Here is a 22,580-nt window from a genome sequence, read left to right on the forward strand (position 1 = left end):
AACAGATCATCCAGCATAACAATAACTTCATAATCACGCAACTGTTGCCAACTGAAGATGGGAGACATGGCATGAAAATGAGCTTTTGTTTTTCACATCTGAAAGTTAAAGGAGTCAGAGTGGAAACAGATGTTCTCCAAAACAATGTGTCAGAATAACTCTAGTAACAGCCAATTGTCACCAGAGCTGAGGAAATAATTCCTTGCTGGCTTTTTGCAGGCTGATAGTTTTCCGATGATGGGTGGGGTTTCTGTGAAGTTCTAATTTATTTATTTATTTATTTTTGTGAGCAACCTAAATGTTTTGGTGGAAAAATATCAATATTTCACTTCTTGAAGTTCTGTGCTTCTCAGGGTTTGTATTTCTCTTCTGAAAACTGTTGATTCTCAACAAGTAATCTGAAGGGATTTGGTGAATCATTTTGGTTGTAAATTTTTGTGAATAGCTCATTGTTGATATTTAACATTAAGTGAACTGGTGAATTACAATATTCAGGAATTAAATGGCTTAGATGCTTTGTTTTCATAAAAAGGGACTTGCAGAACACTGCTGTTCTTCAGAAGACAGAGGACATAACCACAAGAGTAGATTTTGCCTACTACCAAGCGAGCAACAAAAACAGATTGATCTTTCGTAGAGTCTGTCTTCTCTTCTGTATGTTTTCAAATCATTGGTGACAGGTGGATGACCTGGACAACGATCCTTTATGGCATAGTGAATCAGTCCATGCTTTCTGCCCACTGAATGCACTGGAAGATGTCTATGCTCATGAGGATGGTTGGCAACCGATAGCACCAGACCACAGCAGGTAGAAAACCCATCCCTTGACAAGTAGTATTTGTGTGAGGGGAGGCTTTGCCCACATCTTAGGAAGCGGAGAGATCATCTGCTTAGAAATGTTGGTTGAGTCCCAGATCTGCTTTTGTATGTTACCTGAAGTTTAGTAACTGATTTTTTTTTTTCAATAGTGTAGAATTTTGCTGTGCAGATTTTCTACATTGTATTTTCTACTACTATGGAAATGTTTTTATTTGCAAGGGTATTTCCGCTGGGAGATGCTTCATCTCCAGGGTAACTTCTCTGAGAGTAGTTTTAAAAGTTGGTTTATGGAGAGTACTGCATCATGTTTTGCAGTTTTTGCAGTTTTCAAATGCTGCTTTAGACAGTAATAAAAAGATGTTATTCTTCTGATGCTATTTTTGCCCTGACTTGGCAGCGTCTCATTGTCTGAAGATTGGGCAGTCATACAGGTGTACCCAAGAATTTGAGAATTTAATGTAGTGATCAAATGTAGTGAGAAAATGAGAAAGGTGGGACACCACGTGGCTACAACAAGGTGCTCAGTGGCAGTATGCAGAATGGCTACTGGTGAAGAAACAAGGAAAAGGGTTGTTAAGAGGCTAACACAGGAATAAGGTAGGATTGAATAGGCAGGATTGTTGTGCATGAGGGTGACGGAAGGATGTTCTGGAGGCAGAAGTAGGAGGAGGAGAACCAGACCCATATCCTCTGCTAACATCTCTGGGTATTTTTAGGAGCGCTTCCTGAAAGTGCTCATGGTGTATAAACAGATGAGATTCCAGGAGGCAGCAGCGAGGGGAGCTGTATAACTCAGTGATGCTTGTACCGCAAATAGTACATTGCAAAGCGCAAATTGTTTGACTTTATTAGAACTGCAGCCTCCTGCAACAGATCAAGGGTCTAGTTTCTAAGCAAAATAATTGTAGCCTCAAGAAAGCTTAACTGTTGAAAGCCTTGCAGGACATAGATTACTGCTTGATTTGGCTTCAGGAGTTACATATACCCCTTGGATGTCAGACAATGAAGCACATTTGCTAAGCACGAGCTATTTTGAAGTCTCTCTCCACAGCAAGATGTAGCTCAATCTTGTGATCAGGAAACATGAAATGGAAAATAGGAGGAAGATAGCATCTGGCAAGTGGGCTTGATGGTGTTCTGCAGTTCTGGAGGGGCAGTTAGAAGCCAGGCAGATCTCATTCCAGCAGCAGGCAGCAGAAAGTCTGCTAGTCTAGGTGTGCAGTGCCAGAGTTAAAGCAGAAATGATAGCCACTGATTCACGAGGAACGAAGTGGTGTTGTTTGAAACATGAATTTCCTTGCACCTGCAAGGAAAAGGCTGACACTCTGAGCTGTCACCACTGACTGTACCTGGACAATATCCTAGCTGGCATGTCTTTCCATGAGAAACCTGTCCTTGGCAGCATCTCCTTCCCCACAACTTGTTGAAAATTTCTATCCTCTCTTCTTCTGGCTCTTTGCAGAGCAGATTTATGGTCCCACTTTCCTTTTACAAATAAAACCCTAAGTGCAAATCCGAAGGATAAATAATGCAGTGCAGACATGCCCGCAGCAATACTCTCTGTATTTATCATTGCTGAAAGTCTGGGAGGAAAAGCTGCAGAAGGCAAGATATCTTAACTGAGAAAACTGTTCTCATGCTTTCGTGCCAATTCTGGAGGCTGGAAAGCAATCCTGCTGTGCTTTTCCCCAAACAACCTGCTGGAGCTCAGGCAAACTCCAGGTTATCTGTTACAGGGGGCTAGGACCACCATTGTTCTTCATGGGCTGCCTGGTGGGCAGGCACCAGCCCCACTGCAAAGCTGGGGGCTGCTCATTGATACATGGAGTGGAGGGGTTTGCAAGTAGCTCTCAGCACTTGCTCTGCACTGGCTGAGGAGTAGGCATGGAAGAAATGATGGCACAAATATCACTCTGCCTGTTGATATGTCCAGTCTGCTGATCTGACCACTTCTTCCACCTGCAGTATCTAATGACGCAGTCTGGGGCAGGGGATGTTTAGGTAGTGCTCTGGACAAGAGTGGTTCTAGCTGGCATTGAGGAGGATGTACACCTGCAGAGTGGAAGAGGGATTTCTCTCTGCTGGCTCCTTGGCAGTAAACCTGGCAGTTGCCCTCCAGGCTCCTGGCTGCTAGCTAGGACTAGATGCTTGCAGTGAATCAGCAACTCTGGAACTGGAAGTTGCAGCACATGGTATATCTGTAATCACACCCAATATTGTTTGTGTTTTCTTTGTCTTGGTTCCAGCTATAAATTTAAGAGACTTCTGCTTAACTAGAGCACAGGGGCAATAATGTACTTCAGTGTGCAGCTGATGATGGTTGTTGAGCTGACACTGGCTGCTGAACCTGGCACCTTGGCGCTGCTGCAACCCTTGATGGAGCTGTGTATATGAGGAGAGGTGATGGAGTGCTCAGATGTTCTCATCTGCTCGGGAAGAGAGAAACTCGTAGAAGATGGGGACATGCTTACCACCCTCTGGGCTTCACAGCAGTGCTGTCACTGGTCCAGGCTCTTGCAGAAAGGGAAAACTTTTCCCTGGGGCTGGAAGCCTGTTATTGTCTTTGGTTCAGTGTTTTAACCTCCTGCCTCCTGTTCTTTTTTTTCTTTGCCCTCCCAGAGGAGCAGGCTTTCTCTGCACACCTGTGACAGTGATGCTCACTTGGTTCTCCTGCCTTGCCAGTGCCCTGCCTCCATCTGCATGCTGTGCATGGCAGGGCATCTGAGGCACTCTCCAGCCAGCTGAAGCAGCCCCATAATGGCTACCAGGCCTCAGCTGAGGTAAATTTAGGTTCAGTCTCTCTGAGGAGCTGTTCATTTTAAATTCCACACTGCAACCACAGATGTTTCCAGACATGCAGCTCACTGGGAATTATGACCTGTCCTGATGGGCTCAGTGCACGGAGATTTGGGACTGCTGTGTTTCACACACCCCTTGTACTTTCATGTTGTGCCATTTGGCTCAGCGTTGCCAGTGTTACAGAGAGCTGAAGGCAGTGGTTAGCAAGGCAACTAAAAAGACAGGTCACAAAACAGCTTCAGCACGGGCTGTGGTAACCAAGGATCCCCCAGCAGAGCTTGGCGGAGCAGACCCAGGTGCCAGGAGCAGCCAGCCGCCAGGCGCACTGAAACCCAACCTCTGTCTGCAGCAGCCAGTGGGAGGCCTGTGAAAGTCATAACTTCACTGATTTTTCCATCATTAGCTGTGACCTCCCTTCTGGCCACTTACTCCAGTCTCAAAGGATGGGACCCATTCTGAGGGACGAGCCATCTCTGCTCCCTGGGAGGAAAATTAGCCTCTAGCATCGCTTGCTTTTTACTTACTGTATTTATGGAAGCGGAAACACCACCTGAATTTCTCTGTAGACTCTGCAGGGAAATCATGTTTCCATATTGCATTATGAGAGAAATGCATTTGAAGTGTGCTGTGCTCAGTTAATTTTTTTTATGTATGGAGGCAAAAGAAACTTCAGTTCAAAATGAGTATATGTGTCTCTCTCCATTCACCATCCCTAGTGCTATAAATATGAACTGCATGTTACTTCCAGAACTGCAAGCCTTTAAGACCTCTCAAGGGAAAACATCACACCAAATTAATCTGCCGTCAAGTGGAAATTCTATATTGTTTGCATTTGCCAATGTTCTGTATGTGGCTGTAATTGCACTGAAGCAAATATCTGCTTCGAGTTCTTCACAAGATTAAATGTGACCAATTGGGCGTAAAAGAGTAATCGAAATGCGGAGCTGTTACTTCGGGTTTGTTAGAGACATTGCTCATTTTTGCTCTGACACAATGACACTAGGTTCTGGCTTTCTATCGCAGCAGGGAATCGTGGCAATGCAATGTGAGCTGTGGGATGACCAGGAGTGGGACGTTCCCACCTGGCAGAGTGCCCACGTGTGCCCCCTGCCACGTCCCTTCGCAGCTGTGCAGTCCTGTGGCCAATAGCAGTGCCTTGCTGTGTAGTGTTCAGTTGGCACCTTTCTGCTGGCTCCTGAGGAGTGTGGGGATCCCTCACCCCATAAGTTTGAAGCTGGGAGGAGCTGTGATGGTCCCAGCCCAAGCCCTTTGTTTTTGGGAGAGCCCCTGGCCTAGCCCATGTCACCATGTCAGCTCACCAAACCCTAAGTCCTGCCCCGTGCCATCTGCATGTGAAAAGTTAAAGACTGCTTGAAAACCTCATGGTTTCTTTTCTTTCTTTCTTTTTTTTTTTTTTTTTTAACCATTTAACCATTTTTCCTCCTGCCGTATAAATGCAATTACAAGCAAGTAAAAGTCTCTCCTCAAGTTGGCTGTGCTGCCTTTTAATTCGGCTTGAAAACCCAACTGCTGCCTGTACCCTGCGCAGCAGGTTGTTAAAAAAGCAGGCCCAGGTGGGTGAAATTGCCGGTCTGAATCCTTCTTTATTTCAGTTTCTTTCAATTAGTGGGCTTATCCAAAAAATACATTGCAAGCTCCAATCGGCTCTCCCCAGCAGAGTTTCTCAGTGCAGCTGCCACAGTGTGCCTGCAGTGTCCACGCGCTGGCCTCAGTTTGAGCCTGGCGGCTGGTTGTGCTCCTGCTGCTGGCCAGCCCCGTGCTAGCAGATCCCAGCTCCTGCGCGCTTCTCCTTCCTCAGCCTCAGGTCCAGCTCTCGCAGCTGCTCCAGGAAGCCGGAGTTGGGGCAGATCCCTCTGTGGGAGCGCACAGCCTGAATCGCGTCGGCAAGAGACATGTCCTCGCAGATCATTAGGAAGGCGAGGACAAGAGTTGCAGATCGACTGATTCCCATCGCACAGTGGACCAGTACTTTGCCTGTGGAAAGGAGAGTGGGGCTTTTAATGGCTGGGGACAATGCATAAATGTATCATAGCGTTCATGATTGCACTGCGAGTTTTGGGCTTAGCCCTCAGCCTGGTGGCATGTGGAGATGGCAGAGAAAAGCGCCCAGAGCTTCGCAGCCTGCTTCAGTGGGACTTGAGTCAACAGTGTGAGCAGTGAGGCTATGTGAGTTCCCCCTCTTTCCTCTGCAAGGTGTGTCCCTGGCTCCTGAGCCTAGCCTGGTGTCCCTGCTTCACCACTCCTTGTTTTGGGAGTGACATACTAGCTGGTGAAGCTTCAGGTGAGACAAAAACATCCTTGTTGATGACATTAGATCCAGCTGGAAACCTCAAACTGATTGCCCCCATCTCCCCTGGTTTTAATTCTGGGTACTTTGAGCACAGCTTTTCATCTTAAATCCCGTTTTGTTTGTGGCAGAGTACTTATTTAGCAACTGCTCTGGTTCTGACTAATGATGATCACAGAGCCACATGCTCAGAGAGTGTGAGCATGTGTTGTAAAAACCTGCTCTGGCCAGCAGGTTCAGAGAGGTGTTGATTCTGCAGTGTGTGTGACACTGCCCACCCTTCGTTATCCTGGCATGAGAAATCTGAGCTCAATCCCTAAATATAGACGTGTCTTCAGCAGAAATAAAGAGACAAATATAGTTTCTAAACAAGCAGTGAAAATAGTGACAGCAGAGGTGGACTGGGCATTGAAACCTTTTGAGGAATGATGAAATCTTCTAATGTAACGTAAAATTCTGCAGAATTAGAAGATTGATTTTTTGTTTGCATTTTCCCATTCAGATAGAGGTTCTCAGAATTTATTCATATTCTTTATAACAACCTAACGTTGTTGTTCAAGGTAAATTACGTCTCTCTCACTTTCACTAACCAAATGGGCACTCTTGGAAGTCTACTTTTGTGGGAATGAGGGGAAATGCTTTGCACCTCTTACTGAAAGCTGATGCTAATCTATATTTTTCTCTAGATGTTATTTTCAATGTGCTGCACTGTCTCTAGCCTTGCCAGCTATCATGCGGGACATGTATTCTATGTTATCTGCTTCAGAAGAAGCACTTCAGACCAAAATAACTCAGGTCTGAGAATTTCAGAAGATATAAAAGAGTCCCGAACACAGCTTCTCTTTGGGAAATATTGGAAATAGGGCTAAGTCCAACAGGCTTTTGGGAAAATCCGTGCTTAAGTAGTTTGCAGGCCTGGCTGGAAAGCAGTGGCAGTGACTGGGAAAACCCAGACACTTGTCCTACTGTGCAACCAAGGCAATGAAAAACAAAGAACAGAATGTTCTGAAAAATTTTCTTGGAATCGGAAACACCTTCTTTTTGTTGTTTGACAACTTGTAAGCTACCAGCACTGTATGAGTGCAAGAAAAATAAATATTTATGGTTTGAACCACACCTGGAAGCAGGGTACACTGAAGCACACAAAATCATGGAGATGGTCTTGATGATGAATTTGAGTTTGGTGCACTAAGTAGTTTGAAATTCAATTGTAAACACTGGATAAGACTTGCTGTTCTGAGCCTCCTTTCTGCAAAGTGTTTCTTGGGTCTCTTTTTTTCACCCATAAGGAGTATTCTGTCTTGGGAAGACCTCGGCCCCATCTACAGTCTGGATCTGAAAACTAAGCTGAGCACAGGTAGAGGTGCTGCCACTGCGCATTGTCCACTGTGTTTTTGCTGAGGACACAGAGAGCAGAACAAATTCCAGGGACCAGCTTGTACAGCTGGCTTTGCTCTCTGCTGGTTTAAATCCTAACCGTGTGCGAGACGAGGAAGTGGGGAGTAAGAGCATATATAAATTTTCTTCCCTGCTTGTCTAGGTTGTCTGCACTTCAAATGTGTCCTAGCTGAGCAGCTTGTTTTAAAAGATGTCTCATCGAGAGTCCAAACAGGCTGTAACAGTTGACCTCATGCCCAGTCTCCATGGCTCTCCAGTACGCTGGTTCCCATGGGGGTGCAGGTATTATGTCTGTTTTACATGTGCAATATGTATTTCACATTGTTAGTCTTTGCTTCAACACACAGGGAGGTTATGAGAAGTGCTGGTACACTGAGAATAAAATGACTGTTTGTTGCAGATAAATCGGTCGTGTGAAATGATTTAATTAATGTAAAATTGCTCTAATGAAAGCAGATTTGAATTTAGTATGTGATTATTTGTAGCGAACAAATTGAATGTTAACGTTGAGTCAGGAAACAAAAGCCGTGTTGCTATTCAGTTCTGTTTACAGGCTCAGACCCTGTCCCTGTCTGTACGTGGGTTAAGAGGCACTCCGAACCACCATAATACACTGTGCCTGAGCGATGCCCGAGGCACATCTGACTGCAGCCATCTCACACCGGAGCACTGTGTGAGCCTCCTGCAGGAGCAGCTGCCTGCACCATCGCAGCACCAGGCTGGGCTCCTGGGTGGCTGCTGGAGCAGGGCCTGGAAAGCACTGCTGGGAGCAACTGTGAGCAGCCTTCACAATGGCCATTGTGATGCCTGTCCCTGTCGTGGGGTGGGCAGGGAGGTTATAACCAGATCTTCTGCCCCACAGAATCTATGCCACAAGCTGAGGTCCTCCAGCTTTGCCTCCCCGGCCTTTGTTTTGCGCATGGAGTGCTAAGAGAAGTTGGACTGATCCCACATGAGAGGGCTGTGTTGCAACCTTGTCTCAGCGAGCGTGTAACAGGATCCCTTAGGAATAATGGGATTAACTGAGGAGAAGAGGGGGCACTTAGCTTCCAGGATTCTTAAATCTTGCAATCCTTATTTGAAACGTGGCACCGCGCGTCTCAAGCTACTCTTTGCAGAGGCAGACAATGGCTGTCATCTGGCTGGGATTTGTGCAGAACAATAACACTTGGTTTTTAACAACGGATTATGGATATTGTATCCAGCTCATGCCTGCTGTAACTCTGCTGACATCAAAGGGTTTGCAGTAGGGATAAAGTTTGCAAATTCAACTTTGTTGGCCAAATTCAAGTTGGGAAATTCAATGTAGTTGAACAAATTAGCCATTAAAACGCATAATATCTTATTGTTCTTGTGCTACTCATCATTAACTGAGCTAAATGTCCTGAACTAGCCCTTGCTTCCTTGCAGGATGGATATGATTTGGCTCCAGACCAGGCTCCAGCTCCATCACCCCAGGTGTGTGCCCCAGCTGCCCTCACCCCATTGGGCCCAGCAGAACCATGCTGCCTACTTGCAGCAGCTCTTCCTGCTCCACCACAGTTCCCTCATCTCTTTCTACGTTGTGCCACCATGCTGTAGCCAGGAGCATGACCAATCGCCTAGGTCTTGATTCATCAAGCATCCATTTTCTCATGGCTGTGAACAGGAAGAAGTCTGAGGGGAGCTGTAAGTGGCAGTGTGCCTCTTCTGCCCAGGCCTGGTGGAACAGGTAGGGGCATCTGCTGGGGGGCAGTGCCAGCATGAAGTGATTCCTGTGGTACCCCTGTGGCAGAGTCAAGAGAGGACCCTTTTCTGCTCAGTCCAGCTTTTTTCCCAGCCAACAAACGACAACAGCAATAAAGAAGGTGAAGGAGTTCGACTCTTAGTTAGCTCCAGTGATGTGGAAGAAGGGAAATGCCTTGGAGAGAGTTTACCGTTATAGTAAGTTAATGGATGGCTTTAACCTGCCCATTTTAAACATGTTTGGAGGGCAAGAAAATGATAAGCTTGGGAATTATGCTTGGGAATCTTTCTCTCTGTACAGTGCTTGTGTGATAGCTGTCATGGCATGCCTTCATCTCTGCACTTAATTCACATTTCCTTCCCCTTTTGCTCGACTTTGTCAAACTGCTGATTTATGCTCAGGCTTAGCTGCACTCCCAAAAAATGCTAACTGCCCAGATGCCTGTGCAAAGGGGCAAGATGGATACTGGTATCTCCAAAGACCTGTTTAGTTAAAATAGAAATCTAGAACAAATAGATAGTAGTCTTCAATGACTTCTCAATCAAACAGAAGTACCTCATTACATCCTGAATTTAATATGAACAGGCCTCTTTTCACCTGGCATAATTTTGTGTTCAGCATCGCTGCTTACAATAAATGCAGGTTTTTTTCCTTCTAAATGATGTGAATAACAATCCTCTCCCTGTCTCATCCCTTCGCAGGTCATGGATATTTAGCTGCTAAATTTCTGTACCTCGGGAAATTATGCTTTTAGAACATCTTGTTTATATATTTTCCAAACTGTTGCACTTTCCTTGAAATGATGAATGTCAGCAACAGCTGGACTGTATATGATTGAATTTCACCTTATCTTCATTCCCAGAACCCTGCTTCCATATGGAGTTCAGTAAAGCAGTATCTAAAAATGCGGGAGTAGGGATAAATAGTCACTCAAGAGATGATGAGTTCATTGTGTTTGCCTTGAGCACTAACTTGTTCTGATAACTTCTAGTATTTGGGTATGCAGAACACTGCTTTTGTTTGCTTTTGTGGCCACCATGATTCATCTGTTGTTTTCTGTCTTTTGTCAGTCCATTTGGAATTTTTTTTTATTTCATTTTGCACACAAATGAAGAGATTTTGGATCTTACTTTTCCCTGGAGCACCACCAATAATGACTTCACTTGTAAATAGTATATGCTGTAATAGGCATGGGTGCAGATCCAAGTTTCCCAAGTACATTAGTGGTTTTGAAATCTAAATGCAGCCCTCAATTTCACAAAGGCAAATGCTTTCTATTGGGATGGATTATGGCCTCCAAGCAGCAGTAAACTCCTGTGTCTAGCACAGAAGTGCACTGGGTTCTGTAACCATGTCTTCCTTTCCCAGTTTGTACAGTGTAGGTCTCCAAGTGCGTTGATCAGATCTACTCACTCACCAAGCTGTGCAGTTAATATTTTAGGGCACTCATTGGTATTTCAGCAGAATAGCCTGCTGTGTGCCATAACTAAGTGCTCTCTTAATAAATCACTTTTCAGTGGGCAGCTGCATTTTTGTGGTACAGAGGTGACTCTATTGTGAAGAGTCCTTTGTCCTTCAAGTTCAGGGTTCCCACCAGCTTCAGGCCTCTGGCATTGTACCTGGACAGTGTTGAGCAAGTCAAAGGATTTTTCCAGTTATCTTCCTATCTGCAATTTACTTCCTAGCAACAGTGTGGTGTTAATCTCCTGACTGGTGCTGTTGCTTAGGTGCGCTTCTACCAATTTGCTTCCTAGCAAGTTCTTCCCTTGTTTGTGATCATAGGAATTCTGCAGATCGTTAGCATTACAATATTTTTTACCTGATTCCAGCTATTATTTTAAAACAAACAGTAATTTGGCAAGATCACATGTATGCATCTCCTCCCAGAGCTCGGGACATCCACACGTAGGTAGTAAATGTCTGCTATTCTGTTGTCTTTTGCTGAGAGAGATGTTGAATAGCATGAGACACAGGAAAAACCCCTCTGAAAGCTCATTCAGTGCACTCTTCCCAGTTTTATCTTCAGTGAAAAAAAACATCTGTTCAACTGTATTTTAGCATTTTCTTCCTTCATGTGCAAATACAAAGGCATTACACATAAGCTGTCGGAAGCTTACACCAATTGCAGTTTTTGAAACAAGCAAAAAATTCAAAGCAAAATCCACCCATATGACAGCCTGCCCTCTGGCCTTAGAGGACTTGCATGGGCCAGGGCAAGGCTGTAGCAGGAGCTGTTACCGGGCTGGTGAGCAGTGTGCCCTGTAGGACAGCACAGAGGCAGTGGCAGCTGCTGCTCTGGAGCAGCTCAGGGTGACTGAGTGACTGAGTTCTGAGATTCCTGTGCTCTGGTCTGATGAACTGCTCTGCTTCAAAGCACAGCCTGGACTTCCTACCCCAAGTCCCTGTAAAACTTGGAAGGAATCCTGGCAGTAACTAATTTGTTTCTGAGCAGGAATCTCTAAAAGAAGAGTATGAGAGCAGTGCTAGCGGACTAGAAATAAACTTCCAGAGCAGTGTGACTTTATTTCTATTCTTCCCCATATGGGGTAGTGATTTCAGTAACAAGCTACATATTTTCTCTTTACAACTGGCGTCATCAACTTTGCAAGACTTGCTGTGGGAGTTTGGGAGGCAGGGATGACTGCTTGGTTTGTGTTTGCTCGTTTTGGGGTTCTTAACCCCACCTGCAGGTGGTTAGTTTATGCCGAGTACTGCTTGACCAAGTTGATCAAGTTAACAAGCAGCACTAAGAAGCATGCTGAAAGTATGTCATATGCATAGATGATCTGGTTACCTCTTGGGGTATTCAGTGCAGCTCTTATGTATCGAGCAACTGGGTAGAAGTAAATGCTGAGATCAAAGTTCGGGTTGTCCTCTGCTTCTACTCCATAGTAATCCACAGGAAGGTCTCTGTAGAACTTGGGCCCAGTGTTGAGGTGGAAGCGCCCAGCAGCAGCATTCACAACATGGGAAATGCCCATTTGGCTCAGCTGTGCTTTGTCACGAGCAACATACCTGGAGGAAGAAAAGGGTTTTTCATTCTCCTGCTGCACTGTGGTGCAGCATAAAACACGCAGCTGCTGGTGCAGTTTGTTAGAAAGTTATAAAGGCTTTCTTCCTAACAAAATGATTAGATTTGAAGTGTTTACAAAAATATTTCAGGACAGAATTGGACTTTTAAGAAACTGGCTCTTAGATTTCCTACACTTTCCATCAAACATCCACTTAGATTCTTCTCAACTGAGAAGGTTCGGGGTAAGGTTTATTTGTGTACAAGCTGAAAGTTTTCTGATTTGTTTTCTCACCAAGTCACCTCTGCTGAGCATCCATCAGTTCTGGGACTGATGTCATCTGAAATGGGAAGCAAGTACCAGGGTGTCGTGTTTGACATTGCTCTGGTGTGAGCGCTGTAGTAGTGATGCTGTGACCCCACCAGGCTGTTGCACCATGGGTCTCCTGTGCTAATGCAGGGGGAGAAATTAGGAAGGGTAGTATTCTCCTGGAAAGGAACGCTCAAGTTGCTTTTCCTATGTGCTGTGGTATCCTAAGCAAGGTTCAGCCTCACTCAAAAATAAGACTTATTCCAAAGGGTCTCCAAATTAATACCTAGCTCTCTCTTTAAAAAGATAGGATGATTTAGGCAGGGATGAGGTGGGGGCTAAGAGTTTCATCAGCACCTTCAGCCCTTCCCTCTCTTACAGGTCTCCCACATAAAGGTTTGGCCAGACTTCATCCACATGCCCCATAGGGCGCGCACGTGTCCACAGCAGGCGCTGCAGCTCCTCCAGGGATGGGGTGTCCCCCCTCTGCCCTCCCTGTGCGATGCTTGAGGCTCTTCTTATTGTGGGACGCAGCAGGTCCCTGCCACACAGCGAGTCCCAGGCCATCCTGAAAGGTGGAAGGCAAACAGTTACCACCAGCCAGACATTTCTGAGTTAGTGCTCTCTTCCTCTCCGCTTACCCTTCACCCAATTTGCCCTGGGTTGCAACGATGGGCTCTTTGGGTTTGGAAATTGCCTCTTTTTTCCATGTTGCTAGATTTATCATAGCAGAGGCCACAACTGGACTTTGCAAATGTTGTTGCAATCTAAACAATAACAGTTCAGTGGCTCACATACCCCCATGTTGGGGTTCAGACAATGCCTTTGCAGCATATTCTTCTAAAACAAAATTTTATGTCATTATGGCAAATTGGAAGCTAAAGCTTTTGCAAACTGCAACGCTCAGGACCTCAGTGGGCTTATTTTGGCCTAACTACTCAACCTTTTTTATTTTTTAGTCAAACAGTTCACTAAAACCTCATGATTATATTTTTTAAGGTGTTTTTTTTGTTGTTTTTTTTTCATAGTCATATAAACTTTCCCAGTTCCTATTTGGAATTCTAGATGCTGTTGTTACCACAGCAGTACAGCCCAGTTGTTGATATGGCAGCATGAGAGTTCCCCTGCCTTTCATAGAAAGAGGGAATGCCATGGAAAATATTTTGTGTAAGAGTAGCTACTCAGCAGGAAAAGAAAAAGTTACCAATTTGATATGCTGTGCTTTTCCTTCAACCATGCAACTAGAAATTGCTTATATATACTTTATCTGATTTGTCTTTTGTAATTTGCTTAACCAGCTGAACTGAATTGAATGGAATTGGTCATGCAAGATCTTGCTCACTAGCTAACTCTCAATTGTCTGCTTCAATGCAGGAAACTCTGTAATGAGTATTTTGGTTATTTCCAATGGTAATTGTGAGCCACACTTGCTTTCTTGATGACAAATGCTCTTGGTAGAAAAAGTCTGTATGAGTAAGTTATAGTAATTCTTGCTGGTATTCATATAGGCATTCGTATATGTTTATTTTTATAGGTTGTTTCATTTTCATTCCACTGTTTTCTGCCCTCTCCAATAACTCACCCATTTCTAATCTTGAAAGATCTACTTTAATACTTTATTTACATGGAGAAACTTAGATTTTGTTTCTTTTTCTTCTTTTTATTTTTTAGAAATCAATCTGTCTCTGGAATTGTTCTATTTCCATGTGGTACTCTTCCTTCGAAATAGCAGTTCCTTGTGTTTGCTGCAGATTTTAACTCCTTGGGATGATTTTTGAAGAGAATAGAAACTGTGTTTTTACAGTTTCTGTATTTTTCTCTTTTAAGAAATTGTCTTACAAAGAACATTTTTATGTTCTAAAAATTAGTCAAGCGTCCATATTACAGATCTTCTACAAAGTCTGTCAGTTCAGGTAGCTTTAGACCAGGAGTATCTAGACTTGGATGAAGTTGTAGTCAGTGAGTCAAAGTCATGTTCTGCCACTTTGTGTAAATGATTAGACAGCTGGTTTGGGGAAAACATTCCAGGACAGCAAACCTGAGATCTTCCATCTTTCTACTGAACAGTTCTATCACACATAAATAGGCTGCATTCATGTTTAAGCACATCCATTATTAGGAACTTCTTTTCTAACAGTGTTAGCTGTGGTGAAATATTTTCCTGGTTTCCCATTAAGGCTCATTCACCAGTCCTAAGTACAGCTTTTTTTTGTGATGTTATTTGATGGTATCTGCCTTTACACAGACAAAGACAATGGACACCAGGGGGAAGTTCTTTACAGAGAGAGTGGTGAGGTGCTGGAACAGGCTGCCCAGAGAGGCTGTGGATGCTCCATCCCTAGAGTGTGCAAGGCCAGGTTGGATAGGGCCCTGGGCAGCCTGGTCTGGTACCAGATCTGGACGTTGGTGGCTCTGCCTGTTGCAGGGGGATTGAAACTTCATGATCCCTGGAGTCCCTTCCAACACAATGATTCTATGAAAGTCAGAGAGAGGGTGAAGGCTAGCTTGCTTTGGGAGCTGTTTTGCTGAAGGAGAAATGGGATAATCAAATTCCTGCTCCCAGAGGCAAAAGAAGGAAGCAGTGACCACAGTTGACAGCTTTTGTCCACCAAATGCTGACCAGAAGCCACCCATCCACTGTGCACTTGGGTTCATTTGCCTTGCTATCCCATTGTCAAGGGGGCACCCTGTTATTTCAGTACACTTTCTCCTGCCACCATCACAGTCTGACTTGTCCTCTTATACGCAGTAAGTTTTCACTAAATAACAGTGTTTCCAGGATGGTCTCTTATTGTTTGTATTACAAAGAACTCCACTCCAGAATGTGCTCCCCTCCTAAAATGTGTGTATGTCCTCCAGTGTCAGCTTTTACTGTGAAAACAAAAGCAGATATTCTTGCCCATTTGAGATGGCTTTATGCAAGGCAAAGCATGAAGGCATTCCCATGCTGGAATGGACATTCCCCATCAATTCTGATAGCTGCTCTGGCACTGGGCACCCTGATGCTTCTTTGCCAGCTGTGCCCTGGCCTGCTGCTGGTCATCTCAGACACCTGTGTGACTCTTCTGCTCCCACACAGGAGGTCTGCAGCCAGAATGGGACTTGTGTTTCCTGTGTCCAGACCACAGGGCCATCTGCCAGTTCATTTAATGCTTTCAAGAATAACAGCCTCCTCCAATCCTTCCCACCTCATAATATCTGCAGCAAATGTTCCTCCTTTTTTTGACATATCTCTTTCCTTGCAGTGTGGTTAATGACCACTCTAGGGCACTTCTCACTCCTTATAAAGTTGCTTTCAACTGTTTCATTTTTTGTTTCTTATTTACTGTTGCCTGTTATCCATTCCCCTTGCCCTCTCCACTGTATAAATACCTTGATTTTTATGTTACCTGGCCACAAAGGACTGGAGGCTGCAGTCAGCTCCACTTTCCTAAGCCTCCCACAAGTAGAGAATGACAGGGCATTGCCCCAGAGTCCCAGCAGTGTCATGGTGTTAGCACAGCCCTTACGAGCACCGTGCTTTCCAGATCCATAACCCCATCCTTGTAACAGCCTGGGGGGACAGCTCTGAAGTACAGCAAACCTTAGGAAAACTGCTCTGCTGGAGATGTTAAAAAAAAGTAGTCTTTCTAGAAGCAAACATAACTGTGTAGACTTGGCAAAGGAGGCAGTGTGTGCTTCACTTACTGCATGGATTCTGAGAGCAGTGCAATAATGGTTTCCTTTGTAAGGTGGGCCCGCAGCTTTGGAATTGTGCTAGGTTGACTTTCAGCTTGTGCTCACATTAATCTTGTATTCTAGCTAAGAAATTTACTCTTGTTGATATACTGACATGAACAGCAGAAGTTGTGTGTGAAACTTATTTGTTTTGCAATCTGGTCACATTTGTTCAACTGGAGAACAGAATCAGTTCATGTAAACTTTATGTCCAATAAAAGCTGAGGACTAGAGTTCAAATTTCAAATGTGAAATAATTGGAACTAACAGGCTGTGAATGATTCAAAAGCGGAGAAGTCTCTGTAGAACTATTCAGTTAATATGCTGAATAATGAATGCACTGGAAAAAAAAAAAACAACCATAGCTTTCCAGAGAAAATTTACAGACAGTAAAACAAGGCAATTTTTTTTTTTTTATAAATGACTGCTCAGTTCTAGCATCAGACCAACATTTTATACATTTTATACCACTAATTTTATACATGCAACTGTAATTTACTGAAATGCACATATTTAAAGAAAACAATGATATGAATAAAATTGTGTGATGTTTTCTAGGGAGCATGAATAGATTAAAACAAATGAGTATGAAAGGAAAATGATTATATGTAATAATGTGGTTCTTCATTTTAAAAATGTTTTTAATGATTCTCAGCTCAATTTCTCTATATTCTTTATTTGCAGAGGATTTGTTTCTGTGAAGTGTTGTATGGATGAGCAATACAGTTTTAAAATGCCTGTTTCTGAATAATAATCCCATGAAATGTTCCTGATCTTTGCCCTACTAGTGTTGTATTGCAGTAATTATTCAATTACAGAGGAGAAATTTTACCATTATATTTAGATTAATTTTGAATTGGTTTGTACTACAACTGTAATTTTCGCTGAAATGTATAATAGAATTTCCTTAATTATGAATAAGAGGAGAATTGCAATCAGAGGCCTATCACAAAGTAAAGGTCATTTGGATGATCTAGTGACCTAGGTGAGAGCCATGCATGTCACCTTGCCATGCCCATATCCGCAAGCCCTTATCTGACAACCACTAGCGCCTTTGCCACAGTAGGATCAAGAGAAAAGTCAGGTCAGAAGTTCGTTATGCTGTGTGGTGATGTATATCCCAGGAAGAAGATAAAAGTGGTCCTCTTAAAGTCCTTAAAGTCAGAGAGAGTATCTCTGCTGCCTCTTTAGGCTTCCTCTCTTCCCCTCAGTGGATGCCTCTTTTGGTTGCATATATTCTGGCTGTTTTTGTTGGTTTTTGATGAACTAATTTACTGCAGCCTTCTCTATTAATCCGTTGGTGGCATTCAGTGCCTTCCTGAGGAGGAGGCCTTTAGAGACTGATCCCTCAACAGGTGTCTCAGTCCTTGGAAATGTGTCACCTTCATCTGGTTTTCCAGTACCACAGAATTTAATAAGAACAAACTCAAATGCCAGTGCAGTTTGACCGTTTGGCAGTACATTGGTACAAGATCAAGATGAAAGGATGATGTGAAGGCTGAGCTGGGGCAACATGAAACTCTGCAGCATGATGCTATGGAAAGTCGAGAGGGAAAAACAACTCTCATGTCTAAGATATTTAGCTGGTGCAGTAGTAGAAAGCGCTCATATCTTTTGTTTTTCCTTCCATTTTTCCAATGCCAGGATAAAGGAGGGGTCTTAGTACTATATGAGAATATCAATACTCATGTTTCAGTGGTGCATGCAGTATTTTGATCATCCTAGTCATTGTACTGGATTTTGTGTATGGGTAAAACATAGCCTGTTCTCCCCTAGCTTTAGTAGAAATATTTTTACTTTTTTAATCCTGAGAACAAAGAGCTTTACATCCTGTTTTTTCTCAAACTGGTATGTGCTGTAACCTTGTCATCTTCAAAGATATCACTGTCTGCACTTCAGATAGAGTGATTTGTGATGGTGAAAGACCAGACAGAAGCCCAGGGCTTGGCCAAAGCGGGTCATGTCAAGTTCATGCCTATCATGTATTCAAAAGCCATAAATGTTTCTCAGAAAGCCTATCCCTTGGAAAGATTCCTCCAAGATAACATATGTTTGAGAAGGGGTTTTATGTTGCTGCATCTCTGCACAAATGACAAGTATTACTGTCATCATTCTTTCTTCCTTAGTATTTAACCCCCTGGTCTCACTGGAGTCATAATTTATCAATTGCTGGGAGCACTATGGGATATAGATGGTATGAATCAAATACAGCAATGACTGAGGTAGAGCTGGCTGGACTTGAAAGCTGTGATAGAGGCAGTTTCCAGAGAAGCTCAGGGTATTTGCATTGCCAACTGTTTGTAAGAAAATCTCTCCAGCAGCTGGAGGATGTAATTTGAACAGCACTTCCAAATTTAGTAGAGGCTTCCAGGCTGACAACTTTCACCCAGCTATACATCGAGGGGTAGGCTACCACTTGCCTTGGTGTGACTTAGCAGATCCATTTGGATGCCTTGCTCTAAGGGGACCATGCAGAGCCTGTGTCAAGGAGCAGACTAGCTAAGTTGACCACAAGAAAGATGAAAACATCCACTTGTTCCTCCTCTCAGTAGTGCACCCATACCAAAGCCCTAGTCCTGACTAGAGAGGAATTGCGACACCGCTCCTTTTTCCAAGTAGAACTTTTTTCTGTGTGACATCCAGGGAAATCAGCAGTGTTATTTCTGATACAAAGCACTACTGAAATGTAAGGAAGAAATTAATCAACCCATTCTGATTCTCATATGTGTTGATTTTACCACAACTTCCGCTGATGTTATGGGTAGCCAGGCCTCAGAAGCCTCAAAAATGTCTGTCTCATTTTTAAGTAGCAAGTCTGTGGGCCAACCAGCAGGGCTCAGACCTGCTGCTCTTGGCGGTCTCAGGATGCACAGCAGTGCTGAGTACTTGGGACAGGGTGGCCTCATTCTCTTCTGTGACTGCGGTATAAAATATTTTCTTGTCATCAGCTGATTAGTACACTTGTATTTACCAGTCGTGTAATTAGACAGAAGCAGTCACCCTTTCACAGGCAGTAGTATTTGCACTAACTGTGTAAAAATCTTCTCACCTATTAATTTGGCTGATTTTTCTGCATCTCGTGTGTGCATTTTCTTTATTCACTAGCCACAGGAAATTGTCTTGATATATTGCCCACACTGTAGCTTTGACTGGGTATAAGAGAAACGAAAAATATGGGCAGCTAAATAGATTTTCCCTGACTCACCTCTTGCTCACTGAATAGAAAGCCAAGGACTTTCTGGACGCAGTTGCATTCTTGTAGTGTAATTGGGATTTTAACCATGCTTCTGAGTCAGAACAGAGACAAGGGTAGGCTTGTGGAGTATGCTTCATAGAAACTGGTAGTGGTGGACTGGTTTGTGCACAGAACAAAGGAAGGATCTCATCCACCCCATGTTTAGTGAGAAAGATATGGATAAACAAAGCTTGGAGCACTCCCACTGATACCAACAAGTTTAAGCCATCTTGTAAGGTAGCCCCAGTATGGACCCCATATGGTTCCAGAACTGTATTGCTCTGGGGTAAACATGCAAGAAATATCTATTGCAAAGGTGCTGAGTTGATAGATGCTAGAGGAAAATAAGCGGAGCCTATGAGACAGGGACACACCTGGAAATGCAAGCTTTTCTTGTGCAAGCCATCCCTCTGGGATGGGCTTTATCCTCTGCTGCTTAGTAATTTTAGGAAAAATAGCTTAAGAAAATTCTTCTGTATTTGTTGTGACTTTTTTTTTGGGCCTACTTCACTTTAAAGAATTACCATGGAGAAGCTGGCAGGTGTGCACACAAAAATCAATTTTCCCTGTCTTCTTCACTACCGAAGCCTGGATTTTGTTGTTGAGTTGGACCCTTTATTTACTCGTTACAAATTTCATGTGCCATTTTAATAATGTGCATTTTAACTATTTAGAGCTGCACATTAAACAAGCCCAGAAACTGTGTTAACAATCTACATGTTACGATATATTTTTTTGTAACTGCTTGTTATAGCATTAACTATTAAGGATTTATTACTAGTGCATTTTAGATGGTGCTTTTACAGTCATTTAATTACAGCCATCTAGCAATCGTTACATAAACATGCATCAAGAGCAAGAACTCCAGTGTAAGGTGACCCAAAGGGCTTTTACCTGCCAAGACCAGGGTTCAGGCCCTCAGGTGGCAATGATGTCACCAACACGTGCAGGGAAACACAAACATTTAAAGCTGTGCAGGGAGCTATGTTCCTCCCTGCTCTAGGTGTTCATGAAGTTGTCAGCTGGAGCAAGAGCTCTGCAGACCTCTAAGGACCTGAGCTTAGCTATTGGCAAGCAAGCAAAGGAAAGCCAGTTCCCCTGTAGGCTGAGTCCCAACAAAGTTGTGGGGATTTTGGCTGTGAGCACAGAAGTCGAGCTGCAAAATGGGCCCTGTGGAGCCCCTTGGTACTCCTAATGCTCTCAGTGCCAAATGCATCCTTACATCCATTAACTCAAGCTGATCTCATAGACAATTGGACATGTTGCATTTGACTCAAAGACAGCAGCAAAAGGCAGGTCCAAAATGCACTGCCTCGATGCACTGCTGGTCACAGCACCAGCATGGGCTTATCTGAGGGGCTCTTCATCTCCCTGCTGGGCTGTTGCTCCTGGCTCCAGTACTATTGCTAGTGTTTTCTGCAATGAACTTGAGCTGTCAGTTGGTAATGTCTATCTATAACTCATCCATTCAATACTGGTATTTCTTACATCTCATTTCAAAAACAAAAATCCCACTCTACAGTATGGCAGTGCTAAAAAGCTAGGCAGTAAATGTATGAGAAGCTCCTGCTATTCTTAAGCACCCACCTAAAGATAAGCTTGTCTAAAATTCAGTTCTTCCTGTGTAAGACTGGCTTTTCTGTGCAGAAAGGCTGTGAAATTGCAGCATCTCTATTGCATCCAGCAATGACTTGTCTATAATGAAAACGGTTATACTTAGAATGGGTAAATGTTTTGGGTTTTTTTTGTTGCTGATGCTAATGAGTTTTTTTTTCTGTTGTTGTTTTCCTGGAGGCACCATGAGGCTACCAAAAAATCTGAAGGATTAAACATTTCTGAAACAAAGACTAGCAAGGTGATGCAGGTTGGGATGAGGAGTAAAGTACCTCATCTTGTTTTCTTCTTGGATCGGCTAATAACCAGCCAGGTTGTCTGACTGACCCTTGTGTTCAAACCCATCGCTCTCCCCAAACAGCAAAAATTTTGCTTGCTTTTTCATGACTTTAAGCAATGCTCTATCGATATTTGCAGCCGGTATCTGCAGAGAGCACATGGTGCTCTTGCTACTTCATGGTGTTAGTACAGCATGACCCTGCAGAGAAATACAAGCTTAGTTTTGCTCATAGATTGCCTGAAATCTTCTGAATCTGTTCCCCTGAAAGAGTGTATTAGAGGCTTGTGCTTGTTGTGCTGCCTTTCAGCCTCAGTGCTGGGGCTGTGTGGGAAGCAGAGCCTGGCCATGCTGCACACTGCAGGGTGAATTCCTGTGGCTGTTAGGGGTGAAACCATCGCTGCCATACAGGCCTGCAGCTGCCCTTAAGGGATTTGTGAGGGTTGTTGGTCAGGATATTGCACTGCTAGCTGAAATCAGGAGGGGGAGGCCACAGATGGGTTGGTTGCTGGGCACACTGTGTCTGATTTCATGAAAGAAGGAGAAAAGATCACTTGAGTGTAGTTTTCAGTCCCTCATCCGTGGTTTTATGCATCTGTGGATTCACTTCCTGTTGCATGCTCTTAATGTAGTCTGAACTAATTTTCTTTGGTCATCTCTGGTATCCAAAATTGTCTGGGACAGAAGTCATGTGCATTTCTTGCTCCGGCAACAGCTACTCAGAGGCCAAGCACTTCTTGTGCAGAGCCTTGCACAGGCTCCAGTTGCAATGCAGTCCTGAAGGACTGTGTGCCAGTGTCCTGTGTCCCCACCGAAGTTTAGCAGGCTACATCTGAAGGTGAATGAGGCTACTGTGACAATAACTAATGCAGCAGTGTCTTCCAGCCCACCATTGGAAACATCAGGCTTCAGAATTCAAAGAATTCCATTACAAATGAATGGTTTCTGCCCCAAGGATTTAACCAAAAGGATGGCACAATGCAAAGCCCTTCTCCCCTGTGACTAGCTCTGGTATGTTCTTGTATCTTAAAAACAATATATTGCTTTTTTGGGTCTTTTCTTTTTGGGGGCATTGACAGCTTCACTGCTCTTTGTTCTTGTCCTGTGGTCTCTACCATCTCCATGAAGAAGTTGGTGCTACCCACTTGCAGGAGACAGCTGACGCATAGCAGGAGAGCCTAACAATGTGGTAGGAAGGAAGATGGGAAACAACAGGAGGTAAGATCTCACGGTTCCCTGGTGTTTCTTGAGCACTGCGATGCATTTAATAGTTATCACAGTGAGCCAGTGAGGAAGACACTGGTGTTCCCACCACGCAGGTTGAGGTGGTAAAGTTGGGATTTCCTACATCTCTCCACATGCCTGAA

The 22,580-nt window shown here is 43.9% G+C and overlaps 1 protein-coding gene across 1 annotated transcript; it reads right to left on the bottom strand.

Annotated features, from left to right (window-relative positions):
• Positions 1–5,107: 5,107 nt before the first annotated feature.
• On the bottom strand, positions 5,108–14,663 carry LOC122160122 (dual specificity protein phosphatase 13-like). The gene is made up of 3 exons (XM_042818384.1): positions 12,750–14,663; positions 11,845–12,065; positions 5,108–5,613 (listed from the first exon to the last, which is right to left on the bottom strand). Exons 1-3 carry the CDS (start codon positions 12,935–12,937, stop codon positions 5,399–5,401), a joined length of 624 nt encoding a protein of 207 aa, XP_042674318.1. The 5' UTR covers positions 12,938–14,663; the 3' UTR covers positions 5,108–5,398.
• Positions 14,664–22,580: the final 7,917 nt, after the last annotated feature.

The sequence above is a fragment of the Centrocercus urophasianus genome, unplaced genomic scaffold (assembly GCF_019232065.1).
Source record: "Centrocercus urophasianus isolate 14NV4802_14NV808 unplaced genomic scaffold, USGS_Curo_1.0 seq_17, whole genome shotgun sequence".
Classification (NCBI taxonomy): Eukaryota; Metazoa; Chordata; class Aves; order Galliformes; family Phasianidae; genus Centrocercus; species Centrocercus urophasianus.